Below are 16,174 nucleotides of genomic sequence, written 5' to 3' on the forward strand. Positions count from 1 at the left end.
TCTGAGGTTTCAGGCAGGAGTCTTCCCTAGCCATACCTGGAGATGCCAGGGCCTGAATCTGAGGCCTTCTGCATGCAGAGCAGATACTGTATTCTGAGAGCCAGTGTGGTGTAGTGGTTAAGAGTGGTAGATTCATAATCTGGGGAACCGGGTTCGGGTCTCTGCTCCTCCACATGCAGCTGCTGGGTGACCTTGGGCTAGTCACACTTCTCTGAAGTCTCTCAGCCCCACTCACCTCACAGAGTGTTTGTTGTGAGGGGGGAAGGGAAAGGAGAATGTTAGCCGCTTTGAGACTCCTTCGGGTAGTGATAAAGTGGGATATCAAATCCAAACTCTTCTTCTACTCTTCTTCTTCTGAGCTACAGCTCTGCTCACCTCCTGCACCACCAGCCCTGCTCGCCTTCAAAACCCATGCCACTGCTTTCCTTGTAAACACCACAGGACCACTTTTCTCATATGGCTCCTCAGAATACAAAGTAAATGTTGATGGGGATTCCTCCCCTCCCCACATTTCTGCAGCTTGTCTCTGCTACAAAAGTGTAGGGTGTCACCCAAACGACCAGATTTTATAGTGCACAAGGAAGGAAAGACAAAAGACACGGGCAGCAAACAATGCGGGTGGCAGTTAATATGCCAATGACTATGTATGGGCTGTCTTCACAATGAGTTGAAACGTAGGCAATGAACTCCCTTCTCTCCCTCTTCGCAGCGTATCATAGCAACTGTGCTGCTGCAAAGGCTATTTTAAGAACAGTAACTTTTCTCCGAACGTGATTACGAGGCAGAGTGGGCGAGCTCAGCCTATAAAAATGTTGCACTGGGAGCTCTGCAGCATGCAGACGAGGTTTCCCCATGTCCTCAGATTGCAAGCAGTGTGAAATGCTGGGTCTGAGTGCCCTTGATGAAACGGGGGGGGGGGGGAGGAGGGAGTTGAGCTCCATAGAAACTCCTTTCAATCACCGCTCCAGAAACTTGTAATGAAATAGTAACAAGGATAAGCCGCTCTTGTCATCAGCTTCTGATGAAGGGTGTCTCAAATGGAGGGATGTGAATTCTCTGGCTGGAGATCATTCCAGGTTCCTCACCCATGTTCCTCTTCCAGTAATTGCTTTGGTTTGGATTATAGTGCTGAGCCTATTATTTCTGAGGCAGGGAGGTTGAAGGAAGACCAGTCTCAGTAAGGAAAACATGGCAACGCTCTGGCTCGGAGCAGAAAATAATGAAGGATACTCAACCCTCAGTGTATTGTTTACATTGGCCTAATAGATTCCACCACCCCTATCTTCTGAATTATTTGGGATCCTATCATGTCAGATCAACAGCAAAAGTGGTTTTTAAAAATGTGACTCCCACGTTTTATGTAATTTAAATTATACATAGGAAAATGTCAGTGGCTGATTTGAATGAATACTATAGACCTGCTCTCACATCAAAACAGCATATATCCTCATAGGTTAGTTTTTTTCTCCATGGCTTCACATTTTACAGTTTTTGGAGGGAACTCTCTTCTCTAAGTTTGCAATACATGTGTCATGTCTGACAATCACGTACAGTGAATTTGAAACAACAACAACACAGTTTTCAGAGAAATGGTCTACATTGGTCTCTCGTAGCAAAACAACAAAGGGTCTTGTGACACTTTAAAGACTAATACGTTTAGCCTAGCATAATCATTTGAGGAGTGCAACCCATTTCATCAGAGGCATTGAATGAGGTCATCAGCTGTCAGGTAACATCTGGGGATGTCACTCCTTGCATCTGCTGATGGGGACTGTGGTCAACAAAAGCTTATGCCATAATAAATTTGTTAGCCTTTAAGGTGCCACAAGACTCTTTGTGGGATTTTGGTCTGTGTATACTCAATGTAAGTATACTGGAAAGGTGTGCCTGATAGCTACATTCTAACATGTGCACAGAGAAGGCAAATCTTACTTGTTTCATGTGCTGCATGCTAATACCTACCGAAGTTTGCCTTTCGTGAATACATTTTGTAGCACATGTTGCAGCCTGCATTGTGTTGTATTTTCAGACTTAGGGAACTGTCCCCGGTGCTGATTTCTCATTTGCTTTTTAAGAAATTCCCTAATCGCCCATATGGTTCCGTATACTGCAATCGTATGAACCATGTTGATAGTAAACTAATAAAAACCAAGGGGAAAATAAATAAATCCCATGGAGTTGGGTTAAATTGTTTGGGAGAGTAGGGATATATCTACATGCACTAATAAGGGGAAGCATACAGCCTTGAGCTGTTTTGGTTTGCTCTGTCCTTGCACCTCCCTTATCGGGTGCTTCAACTTCTTTGTGATCAAAAGCATCCTATGGTCTCCTCTAGTGGTCTGTAATGGAAAGAAAGAAATTCAACTTCCATTACGCAGCTTACTTCACTCCAGCTGCCGTGAAAGAGGCAAGAGGCAAGCAGAGCTTAAGTAGTCGCTTTAAAACGTACAAGAAATGCATTCCACAAGGCCATTCTCATTCCTAAGATGAGGAAATATCTTATAAACTCAGTTAATTTCATTAAATCAGGTAGGGTATGCAGGGAAAGCAAGGAAGCCAGGGAGATACAGTGTATTTCTGTATGCTCTGCACACACAAAGTCAAAGTTCATTCCTCCCCCAGTCCTTGCCAGTGAGAGATGGGCCACTTATGTTCAGGGATACATTTCACCTGTACCACAATTCCGCCTCCAAATGATTGTGGGTTTTGTTCTCACTATATATGCAAGAAAGTAAACTGGTGAATCTAGATGAGAGCTGGTCCTGCCATGTGGATTAGACATATTCATGAAAGGTAAGGTTATCAGTGGCTGCTGGCCACAAGAGCTATGATCTATGTCCACTGTCAGAGGAAGTATGCCTCTGAATGCCAGTTGCTGGGAGTCACAAGTAGGATGAGTGCTATTGCACTTAGGTCTTGCTTGTGGGCTTCCCATAGTCATCTGGCTGGCTGTCATGAGAACAGGATGCTAAACTGCATGGGCCTTTGGTCTGATCCATCAGGGTTTGTTGCTATGTTCTTACATCAGGATGAAATAACATGCTTTAGGCAGCACCATGTGGAGGAGGAGGATAGATGAAGACAGGACTTGGTGACGGAATGGTCAGCACATTGGCCCTAGCCTAGCACTATTTAGGATCCACTTAAGGCAGGAAAATCAGGTCTTGGGCCTTCAAAGTTTCGGGCCTATGCTTAAAGTGGGGGCTAAGCCTGTTTCCGTGCTTGGTGACCCCAGGTAATGAGAATTAACTCTGTTCCTAACTTCATAGTCCAATCTCACTATCTGTATAGCATAACCTTGAGCTCTACTAGCATGTGAAGAAATACTGGAATGTCTGTCTATCCTCTCCCTGTCATTATTCCCTCCCTCCAAACATTGCACCTCCACCACACATGGATAAGTGTTTGTATCTCATGTAGAACACCACCAGCACTTATTTAAAGACATTGTGTATATATCTAGTCTGCATGCTTCCACGGCAGTCCATCCCATAGCACTACTATGGAGGCCGTGCACTGCATCATTTATTGGTTTGTTTTGAGCACCTGCATACAGCACCCTTAAAACAGGGGTTCCCAGGCTGGTTTTCTGAGAACCACCCAATGAGGCCCTCCTTTAACTCAGAACCGTAGCATGGGAAGTGGGCGTCAGAAAATCCTTAATGGTTTAACTAATGAGAGAATGTCATGGTGTCCTAGATTCTGAAAGCAAAGCAGCAACTGGTGCCACCAGAGCAATGCTGAGTGACCCTTCATCCCCCACATGCCAGGCACTTACCTCAGAAGAGACGCGACAGGAACATATATCAGCCACAACCAATGCCACCTCACTTGGCGAGGAGCTGCATTCAGAAGAGCTGAGAGAAGATTCAGGTATTGGCTTTGCAACGGTATTGGCCTTCTTTCCATTCCGCTGAGCTGCAATTGAGTCAGTTTGATGCCACGGTAGGATGTAGTGTTGGGCTGGCCCTATTCTTCTTCCTGAGACCAGAAGCTCTCAACCATTTTACTGAGAGAAACTATGAATGAGACTGTATGTAACTGGAGGTAGCATGTCAGGCCCTCGCTGTACTACACGTTAAAAGCAGTATCATGCCACATGGCTTTCCCCAAGGAATGATGAGATGTGTAGTTTGTTAAGGGTGCTCTGAGTTGTAAGGAGACCCCCCTATTCCCCTCAGATTCTTTGATTCCCAAAGTTCCCTATGAAGAAGGATCAAATGTTAAACCACTCTGGGACTTGTAGCTCTGTGAGGGGAATAGGGGTCTTCTAACAATTCACAGCACCCTATTGTTCTCAGGAATCTTTAGGGGAAATCATGGCCATTCATGGGGCTGCTTTAAATAAAGAGTGCAGATGGGACCTCAGTTTAGTCATAACAGATTTCCCCATGGATCAGGGATGTTAAACCTGCACCTCTGACCATGCTGGCTGGAACTGATGGAGTCCAATAACATCTGGAAAGCTACAGCTTCTCCACCTCTGAACTAGATGTGCCACTATTTCATTCTCTTATACTTTTCTATTTCTGGAGTTAGGGCTACCCATTGGAGCCTCCTTTAAATTGTTCCAATTCACGGCATTCACACAACGATTAAGCCTCATATGATGGTCTCAGGAGTGTCTTTTCCCAGTTGCAGCTAGTAAGCCAACTGTGGCCATTCTCAGAGAGGCCTGATTATTTCAGTGTGCTCCATGTGCATGTTCCATGTACCTTTGCACCAGGTCTGGAAGCTCTAGCTGGTGTGAAATGCTGTGGCTAGACTGTTGATGAAGACAGACTGGTGCCAGCACATAGCACCAATGCTCAAAAGCTTGCCCTGGCAGCCCATATATAACCAGGACAGATTCAAGGTTCTAGCATTAATTTACAATTTGGGTTCCAGATACCTTTGTTAGAATTCCTGCTCCATGACTGCAGTCATGGGATTGTTGTCTATCACATGACGGTATATGTTTTGACTCCACAAAGTGGGAAGTGACGGAGACAGGATGTTTGTGTTACTGTGTTCTGTGAAGTGGGACTATTGTCCTTTGTTCTTTCTCTTTGCTGTCTGATGCTAGAGAGAGAGGGAGCCATGTTGCAGTGCTCCATGTGTTTTTATATGTTAATAAAGTAGATTAGCCAAAATGCTGAGTTGCTGAGGCCTGTTATGCATGATGTGCAAACTCTGTGGATCCCTAAGTGTGCCGGTGTCGGTTGGCATAGGTCACTGTGATGTTCGGGCAGAAGAAAGCTTTAGAAGCTCCCAAACGATCGACCAGGAGGGAGGGAACATGCCAGTCGGGCATGTGTCTCTGCCAGGGTCCTACTCGAGTGTAGGCTGAACTCCTAGCAACCTTAAGGACCATCTGATCTCTTATATCCCAACTCAATCACTGAGATCTTTGGAGGAGTCTCTGTTGGTGGTCCCCCATGACGCAGCTGCATGGCTTGTAGCTACTAGAAGCCATGCATTCAGTGTAGTGGGCTGAAGCCTGTGGAACTCCCTCCCAATTTTGATTAGACAGACACTTTCCTTGTGGAACTTCAGGTGCATAACTAAGAATTTCTTGATCCAGTAGGCATTTTAAGGGAGTGTTTGATGTTATGATAATTTTTATTTGCCCCATGTTCTGTGGATGGTTTTTATGTATATACTGCTTAGTAACCGAGCAGTATAGAAATGTCTCTAATAAGTAAATAAAGCAGGCTTTGGTAACCCAGTAAGGTGGAACAGCTCAGCTCAGTGAAAGAGTGCAAGTAGCAGAACAAATAATTTATTTTAGGCATATTTATTGGCATGAAGAAAGCTACACGATCGATTCTACTAACTGTTTACTACAGGGAAACAACTTCCACGTGGAGTGATTTAACATGTTTGTTATAATGCACAAACTGATTCTCAGAGATATGAAAAAGACTGTTTATATCCACTTACAGGCAAAGGGAAAAAAGTCAGGGTTGACAAATATCTTTTATCTTCCTCAGTGCTGGGTTGTTGTCATTTATAGAATTTATTTTATTTACTTCCATCATTTCTAGACCACCCGTGGGCCAAAGCCCCCTGGGCATTTTGCAAAAATCAATAAAAACACAAATACAATGCAATTTGTAAAATGATCTCTGCAGAAACACCACAGAAACATAGAACTGACATAAAACATGAAGAAAAGCAATGCAGAAACAGAGTAGCATAATATATAGAAGCCAACCTAAAATAAACCAAAGAGAAGGCAATTTATGCTGAAATCTAAACGCACTAAAACATACTAAAATTAAATGACCTGGGAAACAAAGAAGTCTCAACCTGGTGCCAAGGGGATCATAGTTTAGGCACCAGGTGAGCATTTCGGGGGGAGGGCATTTCACAGTCAGGGTGCCCCCACCGAGAAGGCCTATTTATATGCTACTTTGGGGTCCTAAATGCAGCTCACAAGACAATGAAAGCCAGTCTAAATACAATGAAACCAAGAGCAGAATAAAACAGTCGAAGCGTTGTCAATGGGGGAGACCAAACCAAACTGGAGGCTAGGAAAAAGGAGAAACCCTTATCAGCTCACCTAAAGCTTGAAAGGAAGGGAGCCAGCAGTAGCCATGCCACCTAACAAGATGGGTGTTTGAGGTCTTCTGAGATCTCTTCCCCCTCCAGTTTAATCAGACATATTCCAGGACTTTGGTTTGAAGCAAAAGGCCCCAACCAAACATCAGAAGCAGGATTGCTTCAGGCATGGCCAACCTGGCTGCTGGACAGAGCGAGGTGGCTGACTCAGATGACAGATGCTGAAAGGTGAGGAACAGGCTAAACTGTGGGTGCCATGACGCATTCCTGTTGCCCCTAAGCTACCCTGCAGCTGTCCTCATATGCAGTGGGAGACACTGTCCTATCAATCATGTTAAAAAGGATTCTGGTCAGGCCATCTGTTGGAATGGTAGCAGGAGGTCCCACCTTGTCCTTTGCCAATGAATTGGGCTGGTCTGAGACAAGTCCTGAAGATGATTTGGCTCCCCAGGCAGAAGAGTTATTCACCCAGCTGAGCCTGAAATGGATACTTCTGCAGGAAGCATCGTTGTTTCGTAGGAATTCCTGAGCACAGCATCCGCAGTCGGTCAGAGTGGAGGAGATTTTGCAGCACACTGGAGGCAGGCGAAGAGGATGGCAAAGCAGAAATAGCTGCACAGGTTTTCCTTATGAAAGAGCAGCTTACTTCCTTGATGGAGCAAGTGGATCAGGCAGTAGGGATCGACCTACAGAATGAAATGAAAGGCGAAGGAGTTCCAGAATAAAAATAATTGATCTAAAGAACAGCTTATGCAGGAACAACCCACATTTGGGGTGGAGGAGGATAGAGGATATGGAATAGGTAGAGGAGTCTGATCTTGGAAAGGTTTTAAAATAATGGCTACTGGAAAACTACAGCCATGCAAAAGCTTCTATACTCACTCATGTGTCACATATCTCCATCCTCTTACTAGGCAAGTGAAAGGCTCTATCACAAGTTCAAGGTCACATTCCAGCTAGTCCAAAGCACTCAAAGAAAGGCCTGCAGAGGACTCCAAGGGCTCCCATCCATGCACTACAGAGACTTTAAAATAATCGGCAACATTTCACTCCATCGGCAAGTCTCCGGAAGGCTGATTTAACTTTCCCTGCAATTGCAAACTCTGATAAGCCTGGGCTCCTGCTTAATGCAGAGCTTTCTAATCACATTCAATCACACTTCCAGACCTTTGCACCAATCCTGCAAAGGTCTGCAGGGCAGCCAGTGCACCCAAGATTGTTGAGGGTGGGCTTGCATGCAGATCCCATCCCTGCTTTGACCCTTTGTGCTTTCAGTTGAATGCTTAGTTGTGTAACTAGCTTTATAAGATGAGGGTGCTCTCAGTGAGTGCTTCCAGAGAGAGGTTGACACTTCATCAAGCCATTACCTATTGCCTCAATGACTGGAGAAGTTTCTCCACTTACACCTAGCTCTATTTTCCTGCAGCTGCATACTGTATATTTGGTAGTCCACCAGAGCTGTTTGAGTTTTGTTTTCAGTTTCATCAATCAGTCCATTGCCCACCCCCGGCTTGCATTGAGTGTACTTTGCATGTATCTTTAATAAAACAGCATTTCCATACACTGCTCTGGTTTCGGTGTTCCATTGCACCAGAAACGGCTTAGTCATGCTGGCCACATGACCCGGAAAAACTGTCTGTGGACAAACGCCGGCTCCCTCAGCCTGTAAAGCGAGATGAGCACCGCAACCCCAGAGTCATCTGTGACTGGACTTAACTGCCAGGGATCATTTACCTTTTTACATATTTAAATGAGAATTTTCATAAGTTAATACAGAAGCAGAACAGAGTAGACTTATGAAGGAACACAAATGAAACTGATATGGAAAAGACTGGTCCATTCATCCCTAATACCATGCAGGAGATCTGAGAGAACATGTTAGTCATTGTGGACAGGAAGGGGCCATAGGCAGTGCTGGTTAAATGGCACATTCAGCTGAAGGAAGTGAAGATGGAGAAATAAATATTGGGGTACATGGGACTTAAGGGATACCGTGGCAAGGTGACAGAGGGTTTCATAAGGCAAAGGTGTTTATGATGGGTCTAGGACTAGATTTGAAGCCAGTGTAGGGAATTAAGGGTCTGATTTAAAGCCAGCTGCCCAGTCTGTAGAGCATGAGTCTCTTAATCTCAGGGTTGTGGGTTTGAGCCCCACGTTGGGCAAAAGATTCCTGCACCACAAGGGTAGATGACCCTTGTTGTCCCTTCCAACTCTACGATTCTATGAGTGGCAAGAAAGGTGAGTGGCAACAGAGTTCTGAACAGAGGTGAGATAAAAAAATCCTGGTGATACCGGTTATCATCAAAACAGGGAAGTGTTCTTCCAAAGGCTTTGCTGCTGAAATGCAGTGCTTCTTTTGGATTCAGACAGGCAATGAAGACCATCCAAGCTGTTCTGCTTTATATACAGGATGTGGAAAATAAAGAACAAAGCAAGAGGAAACAGGTGGCCTCTTATGAAGCCACCTGTTGCTAGAGATTCCTTTCCCCTCTTGGGCAGGCAATGGGTCAAACTCTTCCTAGGCCATCTCAGTGCAGACCTTGCTGTCAACACAATGAGATGATGTCCCTTGTTTCTTGCATTGTTCTTTATTTCCCTTACCCTGTAAATAAAGCCTGCTAAAGAGCAACTTTTATACCCCCCATTGCTTATCCAAACCTTAAAGAACCACTGCCTTAGGCAACTGGGACCTTTGGCGTAACAGGAAAGGCAATCAATTGCTCAGCTGGAGCAAGCCCTGTTACAATTGGATGTGCTGTTTAGCATATTTGTCTGTAATGCAGACTATAAAGAATTTATGCAGAGAGCTGTACATTGCACAAAGCCAGGGCATTCTCCCTTCAGAAATAATGCATATGTTTCACAGCACGTTGCCCCTAAAGGCAGATACATTATGATTAAGCATCAAATATTTATGTAGGAATGGGCTTGCTGCATTGGGATATTGTAACAATGGTGATAGAAATGCACATTTTGCTTGCGGGGGGAGGCAGAGAAAATTTACAAGTATTCAGAAAGATTTGCATGAACGGCCAGTCGGAAAGGATTTTGAGAAACAGCGGCTTGCAAGTAGCTTTTACAGCACGTTGGTAATATTTTCCCCTTCAGAGAATACAATGAGCATTCCTTTAATTCAGTTTGCTCCCTCCTTCTGCTGCCCTCTACTGTCTGAACCAGCAGGCTTATGAATCTCTTTAATCCTGCATTCCTTGGTTTCATTTTATCATGCGCTATTCAGCACATTCCCATAGGTGCACTGCAAGTTACCCACCACCAAAATTGATGGGACTCATCAGCCACGACTGTGTTGCCATTGAAATAAAGGGGACTAGGAAGCAATGGCTACTAAGAGCATAAGTAGAACTCTGCTGGAATAGGCCAAAAGCCCATCTAGTGCAGCATACTGTTCTTACAGTGGCCAATCAGGTGCCCATGGGAAGCCTACAAGCGGAATCTGAGTCCCATGGCGCTTCCAGCACCTGCCATTCACAGCAGCTAATATTCAGAAGCATTGTGCCCAGGGCCGGATTTAGGTTTGATGAGGCCCTAAGCTACTGAAGGCAGTGGGGACCTTTATATGCCCAGCTGTCCTTTGTCAACAAATCGTCACTGTTTTTTGTGTTGAATATATGCTATATGGTAATTTATGGACCTAATAGGTATCGAAAGCCATTTGCACATGTAGAATGTAGGCACCCTATATATAGAAATGAGCAAACCAGTGATATTTTAGGGAGCAGGCTAGCTGGTGGGGCCCATTACTTACATCATAGGAGCCTACACAACACAAAACACTGTTGCTGTATGTAGGTTTTATTTTATTTGCTTTTTATCTTATATTTTGGAAATATACATCCAGTTTTTCCCCCTTTAATTTTTTTGGGGCCCCCCAAGAGTGTGGGGCCCTAAGCTATAACTTGTTTAGCTTATACGTAAATCCAGCACTGATTGTGCCTCTCCAGCTGTGGTGATGCAACACAGCCATCACGACTAGCAGCCATTGACAGCTATGTTCTGCCTTCAATATTCTGTTTCTTTCAGTGAGACCAAGGCTGAATTCTCACACTCTTGAAGGATCCCCGACTGAACTCAATAGGGCTTATTTCTGAGTGGGCATGACTATGATTGCACAGCTCCTTATGACATATGTTAGCAGGATGGTAACCTTTAGTGTGAAGTGTGTTGGAATTGTAACACTTGTAACGATGATGGTAGCTTTTGAAATCATTATATATGTCACCCCAGTAATAGCCCTTGTGGTAGGGTTATCGCTCCATTTTGCTGAAAGAAAATGAGTGTTAAGGGTGCTGAGAGTTGTTAGGTGACACACCTCTCCACTCACAGAGCTACACTTTCCAGAAACTTTAACAAACTCATTATTCCCAGGATTCTTTGGGAGAAGCCATGGCTGTTAGAGTTGTCTAATAGTGCTTTAAATATATGGTACAGATGTGGTCCAAGCTACCCACACTAAGGGATCTGGCAGCTTTCTATCAGGCGGAGTACAAGATTAGCTCTTTAATTTCCAAGTCAAGGAGGATTCTGTCCTGGTTAAATCAATCTATATTTCCCTCTTCTGAATGACATCTCCAGATGTCTAGGAAGCAAGAAACCAGAGAACAATCTGAGGGTTTGGGGATCAATGGCATTCGTGATAGGAATATATTCTGCACTTCTTCATCAAGTGGTATTGTAGGAAAGTCAAATCTTTCATTGGCACCAAGGGGTCAAGCTTTCTTATATCTCCCTTGGCCTGCTGTTTAAATCTGTGACCTTTAAAATACGCTTTTAAACACTTCAGACACATACTCTATATAGAGAATCATATTTTAATTCTATTTATGCAAACAAGCTCAAAGCCTCAGTGCTTTATTAAAGGTGTGAGAGGTTTCCCTCTCCCACCCCCACCAATTTTAAAACATTACCTTACAATAAAATCAGTTTCAGTAACCCATAAAGGAGCACGCCAAAGAGAGCACTCAAAACTTCAGCAGCAAGAACATCTCCATCTAATACGACAGGGAGCCATAAGCAAAAAGGCCCTCTCTCTTGTTGCCACCTTCTGAACTGAGGAGGGTCTCAGATGAAGATTGAAGGGTCTGGGCAGGTTCAGATTGGGAGAAACACTCCTAAAGATATTGAGGTCCTGAGCTGTAAAGTCCTTTATGAGTTTAAATCAGCCCAGAACCAGTGTCATTTTCAGCCTGTGGCATCAGGTGGCCACAGTCTGCACTAGCTGCTGTTTCCAAACTGTCTTCAAGGGCAGTCCCAGGCAAAGTGCAGGGCAGGAATTTAATCTTGAGGTCACCAGAGCATAGATTACTGTAGCCAGGTTAGCCCTGCCAGAAAGGATCGTAATGGGGCCACCAGCTAAGGCAGTGGAAAGGCATGCCATGGAGGTCACCTCAAACTACAAACCCACCTAGAACAGGTTGCACACAACTCAGCCAATCAGAAGAACCCACTAATAGCATAGAATCAGAGAATCAGAGAATTGCAGGTAAACCGAAGTCCATCCCCCTGCAATGCAGGGATCTCAGGTAAAGCATCCATGACAGGTGGCCATCCAACCTCTGCTAAAAAACCTCCAAGGAAAGAGAGTCCACAACCTCCTGAGGGAGTCTGTTCCACTGTGAAACAGTAATGTCAAAAACTTCTTCCTGATGTTTAGCTGGAATCTCAGTCTTGTCTTGAACAAATTTCAGTTTATTGGCTCTTATGCAATCCATAATCACAACCAGCCACCAGTTCAGTACATAAAGCATTTCTGTACAGCAGCCTCCCCCAAAATGGTGCTTTCCCAGGGTTGTTGGACTACAACACCTATCATCCATGGCCATTGGTCATGATAGCTGGGGCTGATGGGAGCTGTAGTCTGAGGACATCCAGAGGGCACCAAGTTATGGAAGGCTGATGCGCTTTGAAAAAGGGGTGTTATTTAGACCTTGTGTGTATTTTGCATGTGTGCATCTTTGAGTGTGTTGTAAAGAAAAGCCATTTGAGACTCTTGCTTTCCAGCACAGTATGCAATTGTTTTCTTTCAGTCAGCCCAGCTGCTTGTCATTTTCAGCAGTCCTCTTGGCTTCCTAGCCATGACTGACCATGTCCATTGTTTACATGTGCAATGCAGCTCCTATATCCCTTGTTCTCCCTCTCGCCTGTCCCTCCCTGTGCACTGCCATCAGTCTTAATTTAATGTCCCACAAATCCTGACACCTCTGATCCTGTCTCCTCAGCCAAGAAGACGCCAGCTTCCTCAGATGAACATGAAAATGCCAGCCTGCCAGCCTCTGAAGAGAATCCACAAGCCTTACTTCTTTCGGAATCCACGGAATCGCCCCAGAAGCAGATGGAAAGGAACTCAGCTCAGCTCCCCAGCCCTCCTCCATCACTTCCAGTTCCGCCACCTAAGACTGTCTCCAAAGTCTCGAAGATTGTACCAGGTGAGCCTCATTCAGGACTTGTCTTTAGGGCTAAAATAGAAATAAAGAAAGAACCTGAAAATGCAATTCATGTGCTCTAAAACTGAGATGCAACCCTTCCCTTAAAAGGCAGAACTCCAACATTATGAGGGGTATGCATTATGACATCAGAACACAAGAGTAATTGTAGTAGCACTGCAGAGGTGTGGAAACGCCATGTTTGGTAGAAACTTCATATCTTCCCAGATCAGTAGTTCTGCTTCCAAATTGTCCTGCAATCTGATACATTGATATTCAGTGAAAAAGAATGGAGGCCAGAAGGTCTGGTGGTGATGGAGGAGAAAACTGCTCTTCTGATTCAAGAGATGGAGACTCAGCCTATATAAAAATGATGGGATTCCACCCAGCTCCTTCTTATAATTTGTAGGAGTGGTGAAAGTTCACATGTCATGGGATTCAGTGTTTGTTTTCCAACATTTAATAGGTAAGAAGCAATAATTTGTAGTATCTGACTCTTGGCAATGGTTGACATTTCATGCCTGATGCCTGACAAGATCAAAACAATCAAGAGATACAGGAGGAAATCTTTTGTGTAGCCAGGTTTGAATTCACATGGGATATTCACTATGCAAAAGTGAATTTAAGTCCAAACTTAATCGTAAAGTCCCTGTTCACATCAAATATTTTTAAAATACATTAAAATTATTGACAAAATCCAGAATTATTTTTTTTAAAGTTTAACAAATATTAATGAACTTGTGTGCTAGGTTTTATGACAACTGGATACCCAAAATAGAGCTAATGAGAAACAAGAGTGGGAGATTAGCACTCTTGTGGGAACCCCAACTTTTGCAGAAGTTAAATAAACAATCTTTGGGGGGGGGGGAATGTACCTGAATCAGAGCTCATCAGTTCTATGATCATATTTCTTGCACATAAATAATGGTGGTGATGGTATCCTGCAACTCTGTTAATGCTGGTTTTTACTAAGGTTGATAGATGCTCAGCTGAAGCTGTTCATTCACATTCGAATTTGAAGAACAGGAAGCATAAAGTAAAAGGGGGTGAATGAAGCCATTAGGGCTGGGCGATATATTGTCCAAAGCCATCCAAGTCCATATCATGATACCGGTTTCATAATTTTTGACCAGGGAATATATCACGAATCATGATGTGTGTGTGTGTGTTATGCAAAAATCACAATGTGGGGAAAACCGTGAAGCCAGCCAAGGTCTCTACATAGCTCCATTCTAATTTCAGACATTGTGATATATTGCGATGTTGAAAACCAGATATCGTCCAGCCCTACAAGCCATAGGAGATGCCACGTCCTTGAAGGCAAGTGTGGCTAACCAGTGGCTCTTCAAATGGTTGGACTACAGCTCCCATCATTCCTGACTATTGGCCATACTTGTAAGGTGGAGTCCAACAGCACCTGGCTTAGCCACCCCTGCCTTAAGCTACAAGGAAGGGACCCAGGAAAAACAAAGCACCTTGAAGGATGGGATAGCTTTTCTGATGGTCCCAATTGCTACGTGCCATCACCATAACAAGGGTGCACAGTTCACCCAACCTCCACCTTTATCCATTTTAAGATACTTGAAAAGTAAAATCCACATTATGGGACGGTTCTTATTTCTTTCCCATCCACAGCACACCTTCCAGTTTGGGAGCCTCTGGATTTAAATCCATGCTTGTGCCACTGGGTGGCGTTAAGTCATCACCAGTGGCTGTAGTCAAGTCTATTGAAGCAATTATTTCAGGGGTTCTTTTGTAAACGGTGTGAGGGTTTGTTTTTGTTTCTAACGGAAATGCGCTGTATTGGGAAATCACCAACCAAGGTCTGTGGGTGAAATTTCAGCGCATAATCCATGCAGCTTCAAAGGCTGGGTTCCCACCCCACCCCACCCCAAGTTCAGACCTTGGCAGTTAGAAAAGTGTTCTTCAAGGACCAGTTATTGCAGTTGAGCTTCCCTGAAGCACAGCTGGCTGACTTGTAATGGCTTCAGCACATAAAGATAAACCACAGAAAGAGTACCTTGTTGTTGTTGGCATCTCGAGAGACAATGGAGTGTGCCTCCAGGGGTCAAGTCAAACCACTGTGTTAGCAGCACCAAAGTGACCTCCCCAGGCACAAACCTGGGCAGTGTGTATGGAGGTCCTGGGCTGCCCAGACAACAAGACCCCCAACTCTCAGCCTTGTTGATGTGGTCCTTAGGAGAGCAGAGCAAAATGTATGGCACCTGCTTGGCTGCAGGAGTTTCCAGAAGGAGGTGTACAAGGTGCAATCCAGCCATTCCTGATTTGTGTAGGGTTTGCTTCTTAGCCTTTTCTTGTCCTGGTGATATCCCACAAGATATTGAACGCCAAGAACTAACAGTAGCAGCAGAGAAAACACGTCCCCCCTCAGGCAGGGTGGAAGGAGAAAGAACTTGCCCATGTGAAGACCACCTGGTGGAAACCCTTACACATATGGTTCTTAATTGTAAACTATATGCTGATCTCCATCAGCAATTTCTAGATCAACTCTGTATCCCCAAATGGAAACCAGAGTTGGAGGTTATACATTTTCTATGATCAGGAGCTCACCAAGTTAGTGGCTAAATATCTCTATTTGGTTTTTTTGTCGTTGAAATACACTGCAGACGTCTGATCTCCCTGGAGACCTAGAGATGTGACCATAGACTGCTCTGCCTCCTCTCCTTTAGCAAATGTTTTGTGCCACTGGGGAAGTGGTAATTCTGTATTGATTTGTTTTGTATGTTTGTATGTGATGCCAATAAAAGGTTTAATGATGATGATGCTATCCCACAAGTGGAGGTTTAGGATCAGAGCTCTCCTTCCCAGGTTGATGAGCCCCACCAGCCCTGAAAGAGTACTGCTAAAAGGCTTAATCTGCAGTCCACCAGCAGTTTGCACAGCTGATCGTGCTCTGCTCTGATACCCATCTGACCATAGGTCAGCCTTCCCATAAAGGGCGCCCTCTAGATATTCTCAGATGACAAGCTCCATGCAATCCCAGCATGCATGGTCAAGGATGATGGAAACTGCAGTTGAACGGCGTTTGGAGGACACCCACATTGAGGAAGGCTGCTCAGTGTGGCTACAGTGGGGGCTTTCTCCATGGCATGCAGCCATTAATGCCCTTTTGTGGTTTTATTTCCCGCAGCAGGAAGTGAAGTAGATGAGCCAGCCTTGAAATCCCCTCC

General features: G+C 44.5%; 1 protein-coding gene across 5 annotated transcripts in view; it reads left to right on the forward strand.

Moving 5' to 3' along the window:
* Nucleotides 1–16,174, forward strand: part of PHACTR3 (phosphatase and actin regulator 3) — a 217,469-nt gene that overhangs the window by 113,152 nt on the left and 88,143 nt on the right. For 3 of the 5 annotated variants that reach the window (XM_082226126.1, XM_082226122.1, XM_082226123.1), the window contains 2 exons: nt 3,700–3,873; nt 12,780–12,986. In XM_082226126.1, the coding sequence (XP_082082252.1) occupies nt 3,700–3,873; nt 12,780–12,986 (381 nt within the window). The remainder of the gene's footprint in view (nt 1–3,699; nt 3,874–12,779; nt 12,987–16,174) is intronic. The other 2 variants (XM_082226124.1, XM_082226125.1) reach the window with 1 other exon arrangement.

This window comes from Podarcis vaucheri (assembly GCF_965113315.1).
Source record: "Podarcis vaucheri genome assembly, chromosome: 6".
Classification (NCBI taxonomy): Eukaryota; Metazoa; Chordata; class Lepidosauria; order Squamata; family Lacertidae; genus Podarcis; species Podarcis vaucheri.